Consider the following 16,979-nt stretch of genomic DNA (forward strand, 5'->3'; position numbering starts at 1 on the left):
CCTGCTCCCCATAACCCTTTATTCTCATCACTCAAAAATCTGTCTGTCTCTACCTTCAGTGTATTCAATGACCCAGTCTCCACAGCTCTCTGGAGCAGAGAATTCCACAGATTTACAACCCTCTGAGAGAAGTTCCTCCTTATCTCTGTTTTAAATGGATGGCCTAGCCCCCCCCTCCCTCAAGCGCAACACCTGGTTCTCCTTGCCTAAACAGAGGTACATTTATTTTTAAGATTTTTTTTAGGCGAAACAGCCACCTGCCTTATTGAATTTTTTAAATGGCATCTAGCTACATTTTGCAATGTAGAACACTACAAGTTGGGAGGCAGGTGATACTGACCCTGGCAGCAGCAGGATCAAAAGTTAGGGATGTACGTGGCTGGAAAAGACCATTACTGGCTAGTCCTAAAGTTCAAAAAATATAGCATAAGCTATCTCTTCTTGCCTTCCTTCCATAGAAACATAGAAAAATAGGTGCAGGAGTAGGCCATTCGGCCCTTCGAGCCTGCACCATCATTCAATAAGATCATAGCTGATCATTCACCTCCGTACACCTTTCCTGCTTTCTCTCCATACCCCTTGATCCCTTTAGCCGTAAGGGCCATATCTAACTCCCTCTTGAATATATCCAATGAACTGGCATCAACAACTCTCTCTGGCAGGGAATTCCACAGGTTAACAACTCTGAGTGAAGAAGTTTCTCCTCATCTCAGTCCTAAATGGCTTACCCCTTATCCTTAGACTGTGACCCCTGGTTCTGGACTTCCCCAACATCGGGAACATTCTTCCTGCATCTAACCTGTCCAATCCTATCAGAATTTTATGTTTCTAATGAGATCCCCTCTCATCCTTATAAACTCCAGTGAATATAGGCCCAATCAATCCAGTCTCTCCTCGTATGTCAGTCCTGCCATCCCGTGAATCAGTTTGGTGAACCTTCGCTGCACTCCCTCAATAGCAAGAACGTCCTTCCTCGGATTAGGAGACCAAAACTGAACACAATATTCCAGGTGAGGCCTCACTAAGGCCCTGCACAACTGCAGTAAGACCTCCCTGCTTCTATACTCCCATCCCCTAGCTATGAAGGCCAACATGCCATTTGCCACCTTCACCGCCTGCTGTACCTGCATGCCAACTTTCAATAACTGATGTACCATGACACCCAGGTCTAGTTACACCTCCCCTTTCCCTAATCTGCCGCCATTCAGATAATATTCTGCCTTTGTGTTTTTGCCCCCAAAGTGGATAACCTCACATTTATCTACATTTTACTGCATCTGCCATGCATTTGCCCACTCACCTAACCTGTCCAAGTCACCCTGCAGCCTCATAGCATCCTCCTCACAGCTCACACCGCCACCCAGCTTAGTGTCATCTGCAAACTTGTACAAATCATAGTTTTTTTTTGAAGCAAAAAACATCTAGTTCCCTCTTAAATACACTAACATTGTTTGTTGCCACTGTCTTTCCTTGTGGCAATGTTTTGCACGTTGGCCAGCCTCTGTGAAATAATGAAGGGGTAATATCCATTGGTGGTGGGGAACTTCGCCTGACACCAGTGCATATTGCAAAATTGCAGTTGAATTACCCATGATTTTACATCCATTGAATTCAGTGGATGGAAAATCGAAGGGAATGAGCCTGAAATTTTATGGTATGCTCTGATGGTGGGCTAGTTGCTGATGTAAGGTCTTGTGTAGCTGGCAGCAACCCCAAGGTAAATTTGCCAAATTCATGAGGCCAGCTGCCAGGAGACATACGGCTCTGCCATTCAATAAGATCCTGGCTGATCTTCAATTTCAACTCTACTTTCCCACCCTTCCCCATATCCCTTGATTTTTCTTAGTGTCCAAAAATCTTATCTATCTCAGCCTTGAATATACTCAACAATTCAGCATCCACAGTCCTTTGGGATAGAAAATTCCAAAGATTCACAATCCTTTCGAGTGAAGAAATTCCTCCTCATCTTAGTCTTCAATTGCCTACCCCTTATCCTGAGATTATGACCCCTAGTTCTTGAAACTCCAGCCAGGGGAAACAATCTCTCGACATCTACCCTAACAATCCCCCTCAAAATCTTGTATGTTTCAATGAGATCATCTCTCATTTTTTCTAAACTCCAGCTATATAGGCCCAGGTAACATGCAGCTAAACCGAGCAAAGGCATTGCACTACCAAAAATCTGCTCCAAATAGAAAATAATCTAGACACAGTTTAGGTTTAATGGGCCATCATTTGCTGTAGTAAGGCATTTCATGGCATTTGTCATTAGTTAGACTTGCTTTTGCAATTTTATGTGGCAAGTTGCTGAATGTGTGAGCTGGTAACAGCGAGGGGAAACTAGGCATCTGGGACCTGAGTGAACCAGGCAAGCAACTATGTATCTCCTTGACCAATCGGGTACAGAAAAGGAAAAGAAAGACTTGCATTTATATAGCACCTTTCACGACCATCGGACGTCTCAAAGCACTTTACAACCGATGAAGTACTTTTGAAGTGTAGTCACTGTTGTAATGTAGGAAACACGGCAGCCAACTTGCGCACAGCAAACTACCACAAACAGCAATATGATGACCAGATAATCTGTTTTTGTAATGTTGATTGAGGGATAAATATTGGCCAGGATACCAGGGATACCTCCCCTGCTCTTCAAAATAGTGCCATGGGATCTTTTAGATTGAATTGCGAGGGGAAGAAAAAGAGACAAAGGAAAGTTTTTTAAATCTTAATTTTTGGTGGGAGTTTTAAATAAATATCTGAAGGATTGTGATTCCTCACTTGTAATCGTTAATTTTCAGTGCCAAAGAGGTTGATTGGCAGTCATTAACACACCTTGCATTGTTAAAAGCGTACTTACACTTAACTTTCTGTGGCGAGTTTAGTCCGTATCTACCGCAAAAGTACAGCAACTTCATGTCATTCAATGGTGAGATGGACAGCGAGATACCATTTTTGCGAAGTTAATGGTGGCGTGGTGCAAAAGCAACTTTTGGATATCTGTGTTTAACCGCGCATCTGCCCCTTGTGGTATTATTTGTGCATAAATAACGGTGAGAGCCATTGGGCTCAACATTATTGTGACCGCAAATTCTGGTCTATTAACTACTGCCTGAACAACATCTTAATTTAAAAAGCATCTGTAACATAGAAGAAAATATCCCAAGGCGCTTCATAGATTTCTAGTTGGCTCAGCATCTATTTATCTCCAAAGGAGGAGATTTTAGGAGCGTTACGTTTTAAGGAAGGGCTTGGATTTAGGCAGAAATTTCTAGAACATGGAGCCGAAGGCATAGCTCCTAGTGGTGGGAGAAATTTTATAAAAGGCCAGAGTTTGAGGAATGAGAAGCGGAGAATGAATGGGTGTTGGAAACATAGCTTGGGCCATACTCGCACTCTGTCTCATGCTCTAAAAAGCAAAAGTGGTGCACTATTGTCATAGAATTATTTATTTGGGATTAAAAATGAACCTAGTTATCTTTTGTAGGTTTGTCAGAGTGAATTTGCCTTCCGATTGGGATATAAACAGACTGTTGAAAATGCTTCCAAAGAAAGAAGTTCATGGAAGAACCCCTGATGTTCGGCACTTTACCAGAGAAAATCGCCATTATTTTGAAACGCAGTTCATAAATGGTGAGTTTTCTGAATACTGAAAAATTTGAAGTTCTAGTCAGCTAGCAGTTTCAAGAGTCTGGCTGTAGGCTATAGAGCTTTTAGTTCTGTAATAATAAACTTACTGCTGTACTTACTGTTTTATTTATGTTGGCAAGTGACTCAGCTTTTACCTGAAACTCTACCTTAGCCATAGTGTTTAGTTCTTCTCTTGGCAGTGTTGGGGCTTTGAGTTTTTAAATTTAAAAAAATATATAATTGTGCTCTTCTCTCTTTAAAATGAGTAAATAATAAATGTAGAAAGTTCTCAATGTTCAGCTGGTACACATTTATGGATTTCAAAACAAGCTCTATCCCAGCAGAGAACTTGAATAGATTGACACTCCTGTGCAGTATTTAGGGGCTCTTCACTAATTTATTAAACCAAGCCTGCTTGTTCAGGTGGACATTGAAAGAAAACATAGCACAATTTATAAAGAAAGGGAGTTTTCTTGATGTCTTGACTGGCACCCTCACTTAAACAGTACCAATAATAGAATCTATTATTAAGGATGTGGTAACAGGGCACTTAGAAAATAATAAGATTGGGCAGAGTCAACATGGATTTATGAAAGGGAAATTATGTTTGACAAATGAGTTTTTTTTTAGGTTGTAACTAGCAGAATAAATATGGGGAAACCAGTGGATCTGGTGTATTTGGATTTTCAAAAGGCATTCGATAAGTTGCCACACAAGATTATTAACCAAAATTAGGGCTCATAACCTTGGGGGTAATATACTAGCATGGATTGAGGAGTAGGAATAAAAGGGTAATTTTCAGGTTGGCAGGCCATAACTAGTGAGGTACAGCAAGGTTCAGTGCTTGGGCGACAGTTATTCACAATCTATATCAATGATTTGGACCAAATGTAATATATCCAAGTTTGCTGATACAAAGCTAGATGGAAATGTATTGCGAGGAGGATGCAAAGATGATTCAAGGAGATATAGAATGAGTGGGCAAGAACATGGCAAATGGAATATAATGTGAAGCTATCTACTTCGGTAGGAAAAATAGAATAGCAGAGTTTTTTTAAATGGTGAAATTGGGAAATATTGGCGTTCAGAGGGACCTGGGTGCACTTGTACAGAAATCACAAAGTTAACCTGCAGGTACAGCAAACAATTAAGAAAGCTTGCTGGCCTTAATTACAAGAGGAATTGAGTGCAGGAGTAAAGATGTCTTACTGCAATTATATAGGGCCCTGGCGAGACCACACCTGATGTATTGTGTACAGTTTTGGTCTCCTTACCTAAGGAAGGATATACTTGCCATAGAGGGAGTGCAACAAAGGTTCACCAGATTGATTCCTGGGATGGGGGGTGTGGGGGGGGTTGTCTTTTATGAAGAGAAGATTGAGTAGACTAGACCTATATTCTTGAGTGTAGAAGAATGAGAGGTGATCTCATTGAAAAATACAAAATTCTTACAGGGCTTGACAGGGTAGATGCAGGTCGGATGTTTCCCCTGGCTGGGGAGGCGAGAACCAGGGGTTATAGTCTCAGACTAAGGGGTCGGCCATTTAGGACTGAGATGAGGAGAAATGTCTTCACTCAGAGGGTGGTGAATTTTTGGAATTACCTACCCCAGAGGGCTGTGGAAGCTCAGTCGTTGAATATGTTCAAGATCGAGATCGATAGATATTTGAATATCAAGGGATATGGGGATAGTGCACGAAGGTGGAGTTGTGTTAAAAGAACAGCCATGATCTTATTGAATGGTGGAGCAGGCTTGAGGGGCCGAATGGTTGCTCCTAATTCTTATGTTCTAAGATTGAGAGGAGATTTGAAAGAGGTATTCAAAATCATGAAGGGTCTGGACAGAGTAGATAGAGAGAAACTGTTCCCATTGACAGAAGGGTCGAGAACCAGAGGACACAGATTTAAGGTGATTGGCAAAAGAACCAAAGGGGACATAAGAAAAATCTTTTTACACAGCAAGTAGTTCAGATCTGGAATGGACTGCCTGAAAGGGTAGTGGAGGCAGACTTGATCACTGCTTTTAAAAGTGAGTTGGATATGTACTTGAAGGAGAGAAATTTGCAGGGCTACGGGGAAAGGGCGGGCGAGTGGGATCCGCTGAGGTGCTCTTGCAGAGAGCCTGCGCTGGTTCGACGGGCCAAATGGCCGCCTTCCGTGCTGTAACCAAAGGTTCTCCTTGAAGTATGTTTTTTTTTAATGTGGCTCAACACTGGGCTGGAATTGTATTACACCTGTTGTAAAGCCCAACCATTGTGAAACTAGCTAATAGAGGTTGACTTCTAAATCTTGCTCCCTGAATTAATTGTTCAGCCTTTCAAGTTCTGCTGCTTTTACACTAATACCTGTACCTAGGAAGCTATGCACAATGTTGGCCACGATTTAATGCAAGATTAGACATCAAACACAAGTTGGATAAAGGTTTCACACTTGGACAGGAGAATTGCAAGAACCAACCCCCGACCGGTTCAAGTCATATACCAGCTCTCTACTGCAGAGGGAGTTGGACATTAAAATACCTCCAGGATAGTAATCTCTGGCTTGCTTCCCATGTCATGTGCTGGATAGGTTAAAGAATGGAAGAGAGCAGGGTTAATTAAACTGTTGGGAGTAGAAGCAGAAGCCTTAGTTGCAATAAATAGAGAAAATATTACCAGATAAAAAAGGGAGGAGAAGAAGATTAAGGTTGAGAGGAAAGAAAAATATTGGAGATGGGTCAAGGGATATCAAATTAAATGAGAAAACTAGCAACGATAATAAGAGTTTATATTACCAAAAATTTGAGTCAGCATTGAATAGTATGTTTGTGAATTCACTAAGCGACTTAAGCAAAATTGAAGAGTTGGAAGTATTAATAATAATAACTCGAGGGATATGATGTCGCCATAGAGATCTGTGTTTGGTTTAGACAGGACGGGGAATTTTATCTCCTGAAAATGTTAACAACCAGGAATAATGAGGGGGGTAACAGGATGGTGGGGTGGCAATATTCATTATAGGCAGTCCCTTGGAATCAAGGAAGACTTGCTTCCACTCAAAGTGAGTTCTCAGGTGACTGTACAGTCCTATACGGGAATTACAGTCTCTGCCACAGGTGAGGCAGACAGTGGTTGAAGGAAAGGGTGTGTGGGGAGTCTGGTTTGCCGCACGCTCCTTCCGCTGTCTGCGCTTGGTTTCTGCATGCTCTTGGTGACGAGACTCTAGGTGCTCAGTGCACTCCCGGATACTCTTCCTCCACTTTGGGCGGTCTTGGGCCAGGGATTCCCTGGTGCTGGTGGGGATGTTGCACTTTATCTAGGAGGCTTTGAGGGTGTCCTTGAAACGTTTCCTCTGCCCACCTGGGGCTCACTTGCCGTGTCGGAGCTCCGCGTAGAGTGCTTGCTTCGGGAGTTTCATGTCGGACAGGTCGAGCGTGGTCAGTACTTCAATGCTGGGGATATTAAGGGTTCTAACGTGGCATTAGAAGGTAAGGTTGTTCTAGAGGGTTGGGTTAAGACAGAATCCTGTTGAGGAGTAGCAACAGAAATGGTCAATTCTAGATATGCATTGCAAGTCACTAATCAATGGAAATGAGATCAAGATGGAGAATTGCAGAAAGTTCAAAGATATGCAAGAACAGCAGGGCAATAATATTGGAAGATTTTAACTATTTTAAGGTGGACTGGGATAAAGATAGCATATAGGGTCAAAGTGGGGAGGGCTTTTTAGAATCGAAGATTGCTTCCGAGGTCAATTTTTTTTTTGTAAAACAAGACAAACATTTGCTTGATTTAGTTTTTGGAAGTGATTGAGAGAGAAAAAAAAATAGGAGAGCAAATGGAAAATAAATGATGCACCATAGTTAAGCTCACAATAAAACAGGATAATGAGTCAACGGTAAGCATGCAGGACTAGAAAATGACAATTCAATGATGTGAAGGTATCGACTCAGGAAAAGTTAATAGTGGGGAATCCTCAATGTGAGATGAATAGAGTACAAAATTGATATTCATACAAGATGAAATGGAGTTGAATCAAAGGATATGAATCAAAGGATAAGAGTTCTATGGATAAATAGATTACAACTAGACTTCAACTTAAAGGGGGTCTGATGATACAAAATAAAATTGTGAGGAATAAAGGAGTGGCGAGTGAAAGGGGAGATTTAAAAGGAAATATGAAAGAAAATGTCCGAGCAGATAATGGCCCTTAAATTCCACAGGTAAACGACAGAAAAAGAGAGAAAAGATGCGCACTTACCTGTTGCTGCTGCACCTGTTGGAACCTCCGAGCCTGAGGCCTCTCATGACTGCGCGTACACGTGGGGACGTGCACAGGCCGGGAGCTGGAGGCAGCAGTCAATCAGGTATAGTATAGACTCTCATTCATAGTAATAGGATTTCCGTAAGTCTGGAACTCTTATAACTATGAATGAGAAGCACCCAAAACAATAAAAAATAGAAAATAAACGACATATTATTTAACATTCATTTAAATTAAAGATGTTATATTTAAAAAAAAAAATTCCTGACTTTTTAAAGTTTTTTTTAATTAAGCCTTAAAATAAACTTGCCATAGTGGGGAGGGTTTTTAACAATAAAATGTGTTTTTATAACTATTTATTTTAAAACGTTTGTGTATTTTTAAGCACTTGCGCCTGTACAAGTAGGCTATACACCTGCTTTTTCAGGCGCAAGATTTTAAAGGACATTTGCAGGGCAAGATATTCGTAAATATTGGAAATCTTGCCCTGCAAGTATCCTCGCTCCCGAGATACGGAGGATCTGTCAAGCCAGAAACCTGACGGATTGGAAAAGCCGGTTTTCAGTGCATGCGCATTGCATGCCAACAACCGGCTTTTCCGATGCCCTCCTGGGTCCGTAGAAACTTCGTATGGACCCGGGACATCAGAATCTCAGGGCCAATATAAAGAAGTAGTAAGGGGTGTTTTTTTTAGGTAAACAAAGTAAAAGAATAATTCGAGGGTCAGACTTTGATGCATTTTGGGGGGAATAAATGGTAAAACATTAAAAGGAGTGGAAAACCTAGATTTAGGGTTTAAGATGCACAAATCTTTAAAACGGGGGCAACAAATGCATGATTTTTTTAAAAAGCAGATGGGATCCTAGGCTTTAAGTGGGGTAAAGAGTCCAAAAATCAAGTGGTTATGCAAATCATTAGTTTGGCCACTTTTTAAAAAAAAAAAAAAAATTGCTTTTCTATAGCACCTTTCACAACCTCCGGATGTTCCAAAATACTTTACAGCCAATGAAGTACCTTTTTGAAGTATAATCACTGTGATAATGCGCACAGCAAGGTCCTGCAAACAGGAATGATGTAACGACAAGAATTATTTTAGTGATATTGGTTGAGGGGTAAATATTGGCCAGGACACCGGAGATAACTTCCCTGCTCTTCTTTTGAAAAATGCCATGGGATCTTTTATGTCCAGCTGAGAGTGCAGACTGGAGCTCCGTTTAACATCTCATCCGAAAGACAGCACCTCGAACAGTGCAGCACTGCATTGAATTATCAGCCTCGATTATGTGCTCAAGTCTCTGGATGGCATCTTAAAGGAAAGTAGATAAATATTTGACGCAGATTAAATGCAGCACCATCCGGAGAGAGAGCGGGGTAGTGGGATTAGTTTTGGATTGTTGTTTAAAGGTTTGTGTTCCATCTGTAATTTCACTAATTTACAGCAATGAAAAAATCAAAGTTGCATTCAGCACAGGATGATATTTTTGATGTTCCTGATGAAAATGACAGCCAATCTGTAACTGTACCTGATTCTCCAAAAGAAGCAAATCAAGGTATGTTTAACCCATTAGTATATTCATGTACTGCTGTGTTTTTACCTGTCTGCCCTGCTCTGCCCACCCCACCCCCCAATATTTTCATTAGTTTCCACTACCGATTACTCTCCCTCTCCTGAAGGCATTGGCTGCTTGCTGACCTTTGATTCTACAAATACCTCCACTGCGTTGCCCACATGGTCATTATTTGTGGGTGAGCATTGACTATGGATGTTCAAAGGCTATTTAGTCCTGGGAGTATCTATCACAGCCGACTAGGATCCTGTCATCCTCCAACCTTCACACATGTGCTGCTGGACAGTGATTCAGAGTGGGAACATTGGCTCATTTTGCCCTACCTTGATTAGGTGCTTAGGCCAATTATACCAGAGTACTTTTGCCCTGGCTAGGGTCAGTTACCTGAGCACACGGCAGTGATTTAACCCTGGTATTTCCCTCATATGCATAGCTACTCACTGGATAAAATTGCTGAGCCATTGAGGGTGCTTTTTCCCACCCATCTAGTCTCATGTGAGTTCAATTCCATAGTCATCTGTTGTGTGATTTAAATAGTGCTTTGGGTGGCCAATCTGCCCATCAACTTCTCCCTGCCTCAAAAGAAAGTGGAAGTTGGAAATTGTTATGTTTCATTCAGTAATAGTCAAGAGGTGATAAAACCAAACGGTAGCAAACAAATTTGAATGTGTGATTTATTTGGAAACTTTAGAACATAAGATGGCATGGAATTAGAAAAGATTAGTTAATGAGCCCAATAACCAAATTTCTTCCACTGAATGTGTACAATTTGTCTTATTGTCTATTATTCTCAACTAATTTAGTCTCAAAGAAATTAGCCAAAATGTTAATGTCCCTATATAGAATTAGTATTCTGGTCTAATATAATTTGGCATTGTTACTTGTGCACTCAGCAATTTCCATATTGGAATGATTTTTTTTTATTCTAAGGACGCTCCATTACAAATAGAACCTCCCTTCAGCTGTGGCACATATTTTTAAATGGTCATCTATCTCGAAAATATCATTTCCTAGAAATTATCAGCAGCACCTAAATGGTTCATTGAATTTACACAAAACAATTTATTTTCACTGAATTTGTGCAAACATCTAAGCCCTTTAAATATAAATAAAATAAACAAACAAATAAATAAATAAATAATGAGCTAGTTAAATGCAGGCATTCTTCTCCCAAAATAGTATGACGTGGAAATGGCTTTTGTGAAAAATTTACTTTGCACACTGCTAATTGATGCACCTTTACTGCAAGATATTGATAATTTAATGTCTGCTCCTCACTCCCTTAGTAGCAATATCCCTGGCTGGTACTGTTGTATGTTGGATTAATGATGGTGATATCAAACCATGATGGAGTTGAAACAAATTCACTTTTAAACATTTGGGGATCGAAATTGTCCTCTGCCCGAAATGGGGTGCACGGACCCCGTTTCAAAAGTTTTACTGGAGCTCTTTTTTTTTTTTACTTGGATCCGGAAGTCACCCTTAATGGGGGCAGTGACAATACTTGAGGGGGCGGATATTCGTCAGTGGCAACGCCTGAGGGGCGGAAGTTGGGGGTGGTGTGGAGTGACCACTGCGATAAAGCCATCTCGGCGCCGCGTTACCACGGCTCTCCCCTTCACTTAAGGGGGTGAGCCTTCACGATTTAAAAAACTTCAGCCCACTCTGCCACCGGGGAGGGTTTCGGTCGGGCCTGCCTGTTGGTGGCCTAGCCGAACCCAAGGGCATGGCAGTCAGCCGACAAAAAAAATGGCGGCGGCAGCAGCAGTGCATCCTCTCCTTTTTAAGGGAAGTCGCACCGCTGTTACTGGGGAAGAAAACGGGTTTTGGCACCGTCGGGCGGGCCGAAGATTTTCTGAGGGGAATGTCGGGGGGGGGGGGGGGGATAGACCGGCGGTGCGTGCGGTGATGTGCTTACCACGGATCGGCAGCAGGGGGTGGGGGGAGGAACAGAGAGAGATCGGGAAAACACGGGAGGGCAATTGGGCCATCAGCGGCCATTCCACAAAGTCAGCGGCCACTCCACTCCGCAGCGTGGCCGTCGATTTATGGTGGTAACAAGCCTTAAGGAGAGGGGCAATTTCGGCCCCTTGTTATTATGACCTCGGCATAACTGTCTGGTGAGATTGACTTTTAGTGCAAGGGTGTTGCCAGGTGCCACTAATGCAATTTATCTAGCCTGTGATCTGTTTTTGTGGAAAGGTGGGAATTTATTTGTATATCAAATCAGGTGAGTGTTTTCACATGAGCTCTGTTTAAATTGTCAGGTGGTGTTGGATGGATGTAAGCCAGAGTAAGTTAAGTTGATGAGCTGAGAAGTTTATTTGGTTGAATGATATACCCTGGGAGTTCCAAGTTAATATCGAGCTGAAGATTATTTATGTGAAATTGTTGAAATATTTTAAAGCTAGCAAGAACTTGTGAATATCTTTATCTAAAGTATAGATGAAGAACTATTCTATGCTTAAGGTTACATTTGGTCAATTTTCCATTGAGATACTCTTTTTTAAATTTTCTTTGAAAAGAAACAATTTCACGGCAGATCCATCAAAACTCTTCTGCATCATTTAAAAATCTTCATTCAATGACAGTGAATTCAACTCGTCAAGACAAAACCTCTTCACCTTTCCAACAGCCGGCAGTTAAACTAGCCACTTCAGCCGTTGAAACTGAACTCCAACATGGTTCTACACCCTCTTCTCCCAATTTTTTGTTACAAGACTTCGTACCACCTACAAACATCCCAGGTCCGGTTCCTGGTGGACAGAGACACAATCAGACATTGCACGTTGATCCTGCGACCTTCATAACATCTACAAACACCAGTCTTTCTACCTTGGATTGTAACACTACTCCACCTGTGTACAATACATGCTATCAGGATTACAGAATACCAGGAAGGTGAGAATTTGGATGTTTTTTTAATGTTAAATTTGCTCATCATCTAATATTTTTACAGAATTGGATTAATCAGACTAAATTCATAAAAGCGCGAGAGCAGTGTTGCTTTCAAAGATAATTCTCATGCAATATCAGAACTAATCAGTGTTGAAACATTTTTGCACAAACTCAGGATTTTATAAATTGTGAAATAGACAAGTTAGACACACAAAATAAAAACAGAAAATGCTGGAAATCTCAGCAGGTCAGGCAGCATCTGTGGAGAGAAACAGTGTTAATGTTTCAGATCGATGACCCTTTCAGAACTGGAAAAGTTTGAGATGTAACAGCTTCTTAAGGAAGTGCAGGGTCGGTGAAAGGGGGAGGGGAGGGAAAAACAAAAGGGAAGCTCTGATAGGGTGGAAGGCAGAAGACATTTCAGACAAAAGGGGTAATGGACAAAAATGAGATGGTAATGGTGCAAGTTAAAATGAGTCTAGCTGGGGTGTGAATGACGATCATCAGCTGCCATGGGAAAGAGAAAAATAAATGGTGTTGATTTAGCATGGAATGGCTCCTGTTCATGTACATATTTAATTTTTTGTCAATGAGTTTACATGTGTAGTGAACCTCAATACGGTCAGTACAGCTTTGCACCAGTTGGGCCAGTGCATGGTAGGTTGATGCTAAGCCAAAGTTTGATCATTTTACAAAACAGCAAGGATCACAAATCTCGCTTTTCAAAATGCTGGCCTGTTTTTATTGAAACTTGTTTTTATGTGCTTGTATTGGATCAATGTAATTGTGAGCATAGCTGATAAACATTAGGAAATGACAATCTAAAATTGAGGAAAAGCTGTAAATATTGGTATCCAATTTGAATCTACTGCTCGTAGATTTAATACTATTTCCGCTCACCTGCTGCAGTGTGTTCATGAAGGCATATTTTAAAGTAAATCAGTGATGGAGAATCATAGAATCTTACAGCACAGAAGGAGGCCATTCATCCTGTCATGCCTGTGCCGGTTCTTTGAAAGAGCTGTGAAATTTAGTCCCACGCCCAACTTTTTCCCCATAACCCTCCAAATTAGTCCTCTTCAAGTACATGTCCAATTGACTTTTGAAAGTTGCGATGGAATCTGCTTCCATAGCAACTCGTTCAAGTAGTGCAATCCAAATCTTAACAGCCCTCTGTGAAACACATTCGCCATTTCCCCTCTAGTACCAATGCCCCTTTAATACTATGTGCATCTGTTTTCCAAATAAATCTGTTATGTGGCACTTTATCAAATGCTCTTTGAAAGTCTATAAATATAACCTCTACTGCACTACCTTTATCGACCCTCTGTTACTTCATCAAAGAACTCAATCTGGTTAGTCAGACATGATTTTCTTAACAAATCTGTGCTGGCTGTCTCTTATTAACCCATGTTTCTCCACTTGAGAATTAGTTTTGACCTTGACAATGGTCTCTCGTAGTTTTCCCACCAATGACATTAGACTGACTGGCTTGTAGTTACCAAGTTCATCACTCTCCATTTTTGAACAAGGCTGTAACATTTGCCAGGCCACTAGCATTGATGTACAGTTATTACTTTTTTTTTTCAGCTTTATGTTTCAGATTTAGTTAGGCTCCCTTAACCTTGTTTGCTTCTGTTCTGTACATTGCTTTTCTTACCCACCATCCCATACAGTTTAATTTTAAACCTCAGATTATTCCCCTGATCTTCCCTCCTGAAGGCGACGGCTCATGCTTCAGTTCGACTTGAAGCATGTGCTTGCTGCCTTGTACCTCAGCAAAGTGGTTGCACTGCGTAATTGTGCCTAATGGATTAATACAACCGTCCCTGATCCTGTCCTAATTTGGTGTCCATGCATGTATGCTTTGGCAGCGAGGAGTGCATAATGCTTGTGATCTTTTGTTTGCTGTTCAGTCTTGCTCCTTCCCCCTTAAACGCCTGCGGCTATTGATGCCTATTTTAGAGGCTGACTGCTGTCTTGACTGAAATTAGTTATCTTGGCAGAGACTAGTTATCTTGTGGTCTGTCTGGTTCAGCGCACACTATACAGTGGCTTGAAGCAACTGTTTTGGGCACAGTCAGCACCCCCAGGCACATAATGTCCCCAAAATGACACCAATTTTGAGTTTTTTTTCAAAAGTTTCCAGTCCAACTTATTTGTATATCGCCAAACATAAAAATCTGCCATGAACCAGTGCAATTGGGCAGTGTTTAAGAATGTAATTTTGCTTTTTTAAAAAAAATTCCATGATGCACTTAAGGGTGGTAACTTGGTACAGTGTGATTAATACAGCTGAAAATGGGTATATCTCTGAAAATAAGCATTTTTAATCTGTGTTTAGTCCCCCACCTGAGAGTAACCTGATTTTTAAATACCGTATATACTCGCGTATCATGCGACTTTTGAAGACCTAAATTGTAACCTAAATTTGGGGGGTAGCATGATACGTGAGATACAAAATTTGCGGGTGTGAAGTGCTGGCCAAGATTAGGCTGTTGGGCAGTAAACACACGAATGCCCATTTTTCTTGCTTCTCGTAAAGCATAAAGGCTTATTTTAGATCGTGTTATAATATAACCATTTTCTCGATTTTCAGACACCCACTTTGGCCGCATTTAGAAGATAAAGTACCAATGACATTTCGACCTGCGATTTGCGCATTTATAGGAAGGAGTTAGAAACATAGAAAATAGGTGCAGGAGCAGGCCATTCAGCCCTTCTAGCCTGCACCGCCATTCAATGAGTTCATGGCTGAACATGAAACTTCAGTACCCACTTCCTGCTTTCACGCCATACCCCTTGATCCCCCGAGTAGTAAGGACTTCATCTAACTCCCTTTTGAATATATTTAGTGAATTGGCCTCAACTACTTCCTGTGGTAGAGAATTCCACAGGTTCACCACTCTCTGGGTGAAGAAGTTTCTCCTTCTCTCGGTCCTAAATGGCTTACCCCTTATCCTTAGACTGTGACCCCTGGTTCTGGACTTCCCCAACATTGGGAACATTCTTCCTGCATCCAACCTGTCCAAACCCGTCAGAATTTTAAACGTTTCTATGAGGTCCCCTCTCACTCTTCTGAACTCCAGTGAATACAAGCCCAGTTGATCCAGTCTTTCTTGATAGGTCAGTCCCACCATCCCGGGAATCAGTCTGGTGAATCTTCGCTGCACTCCCTCAATAGCAAGAATGTCCTTCCTCAAGTTAGGAGACCAAAACTGTACACAATACTCCAGGTGTGGCCTCACCAAGGCCCTGTACAACTGTAGCAACACCTCCCTGCCCCTGTACTCAAATCCCCTCTCTATGAAGGCCAACATGTCATTTGCTTTCTTAACCGCCTGCTGTACCTGCATGCCAACCTTCAATGACTGATGTACCATGACACCCAGGTCTCGTTGCACCTTCCCTTTTCCTAATCTGTCACCATTCAGATAATAGTCTGTCTCTCTGTTTTTACCACCAAAGTGGATAACCTCACATTTATCCACATTATACTTCATCTGCCACGCATTTGCCCACTCACCTAACCTATCCAAGTCACTCTGTAGCCTCATAGCATCCTCCTCGCAGCTCACACTGCCACCCAACTTAGTGTCATCCGCAAATTTGGAGATACTACATTTAATCCCCTCGTCTAAATCATTAATGTACAATGTAAACAGCTGGGGCCCCAGCACAGAACCCTGCGGTACCCCACTAGTCACTGCCTGCCATTCCGAAAAGTACCCATTTACTCCTACTCTTTGCTTCCTGTCTGACAACCAGTTCTCAATCCACGTCAGCACACTACCCCCAATCCCATGTGCTTTAACTTTGCACATTAATCTCCTGTGTGGGACTTTGTCGAAAGCCTTCTGAAAGTCCAAATATACCACATCAACTGGTACTCCTTTGTCCACTTTATTGGAAACATCCTCAAAAAATTCCAGAAGATTTGTCAAGCATGATTTCCCTTTCACAAATCCATGCTGACTTGGACCTATCATGTCACCATTTTCCAAATGCGCTGCTATGACATCCTTAATAATTGATTCCATCATTTTACCCACTACTGAGGTCAGGCTGACCGGTCTATAATTCCCTGCTTTCTCTCTCCCTCCTTTTTTAAAAAGTGGGGTTACATTGGCTACCCTCCACTCGATAGGAACTGATCCAGAGTCAATGGAATGTTGGAAAATGACTGTCAATGCATCCGCTATTTCCAAGGCCACCTCCTTAAGTACTCTGGGATGCAGTCCATCAGGCCCTGGGGATTTATCGGCCTTCAATCCCATCAATTTCCCCAACACAATTTCCCGACTAATAAAGATTTCCCTCAGTTCCTCCTCCTTAATAGACCCTCTGACCACTTTTATATCCGGAAGGTTGTTTGTGTCCTCCTTAGTGAATACTGAACCAAAGTACTTGTTCAATTGGTCTGCCATTTCTTTGTTCCCCGTTATGACTTCCCCTGATTCTGACTGCAGGGGACCTACGTTTGTCTTTACTAACCTTTTTCTCTTTACATACCTATAGAAACTTTTGCAATCCGCCTTAATGTTCCCTGCAAGCTTCTTCTCGTACTCCATTTTCCCTGCCCTAATCAAACCCTTTGTCCTCCTCTGCTGAGTTCTAAATTTCTCCCAGTCCCCAGGTTCGCTG

General features: G+C 41.7%; 1 protein-coding gene across 4 annotated transcripts in view; it reads left to right on the top strand.

Moving 5' to 3' along the window:
- Positions 1 to 16,979, top strand: part of LOC139227911 (cleavage and polyadenylation specificity factor subunit 6-like) — a 68,718-nt gene that overhangs the window by 44,690 nt on the left and 7,049 nt on the right. For all 4 annotated transcript variants that reach the window (XM_070859061.1, XM_070859062.1, XM_070859060.1 and 1 more), the window contains 3 exons: positions 3,485 to 3,630; positions 9,309 to 9,419; positions 11,963 to 12,338. In XM_070859061.1, the coding sequence (XP_070715162.1) occupies positions 3,485 to 3,630; positions 9,309 to 9,419; positions 11,963 to 12,338 (633 nt within the window). The remainder of the gene's footprint in view (positions 1 to 3,484; positions 3,631 to 9,308; positions 9,420 to 11,962; positions 12,339 to 16,979) is intronic.

The sequence above is a fragment of the Pristiophorus japonicus genome, chromosome 17 (genome assembly GCF_044704955.1).
Source record: "Pristiophorus japonicus isolate sPriJap1 chromosome 17, sPriJap1.hap1, whole genome shotgun sequence".
Lineage (NCBI taxonomy): Eukaryota > Metazoa > Chordata > Chondrichthyes > Pristiophoridae > Pristiophorus > Pristiophorus japonicus.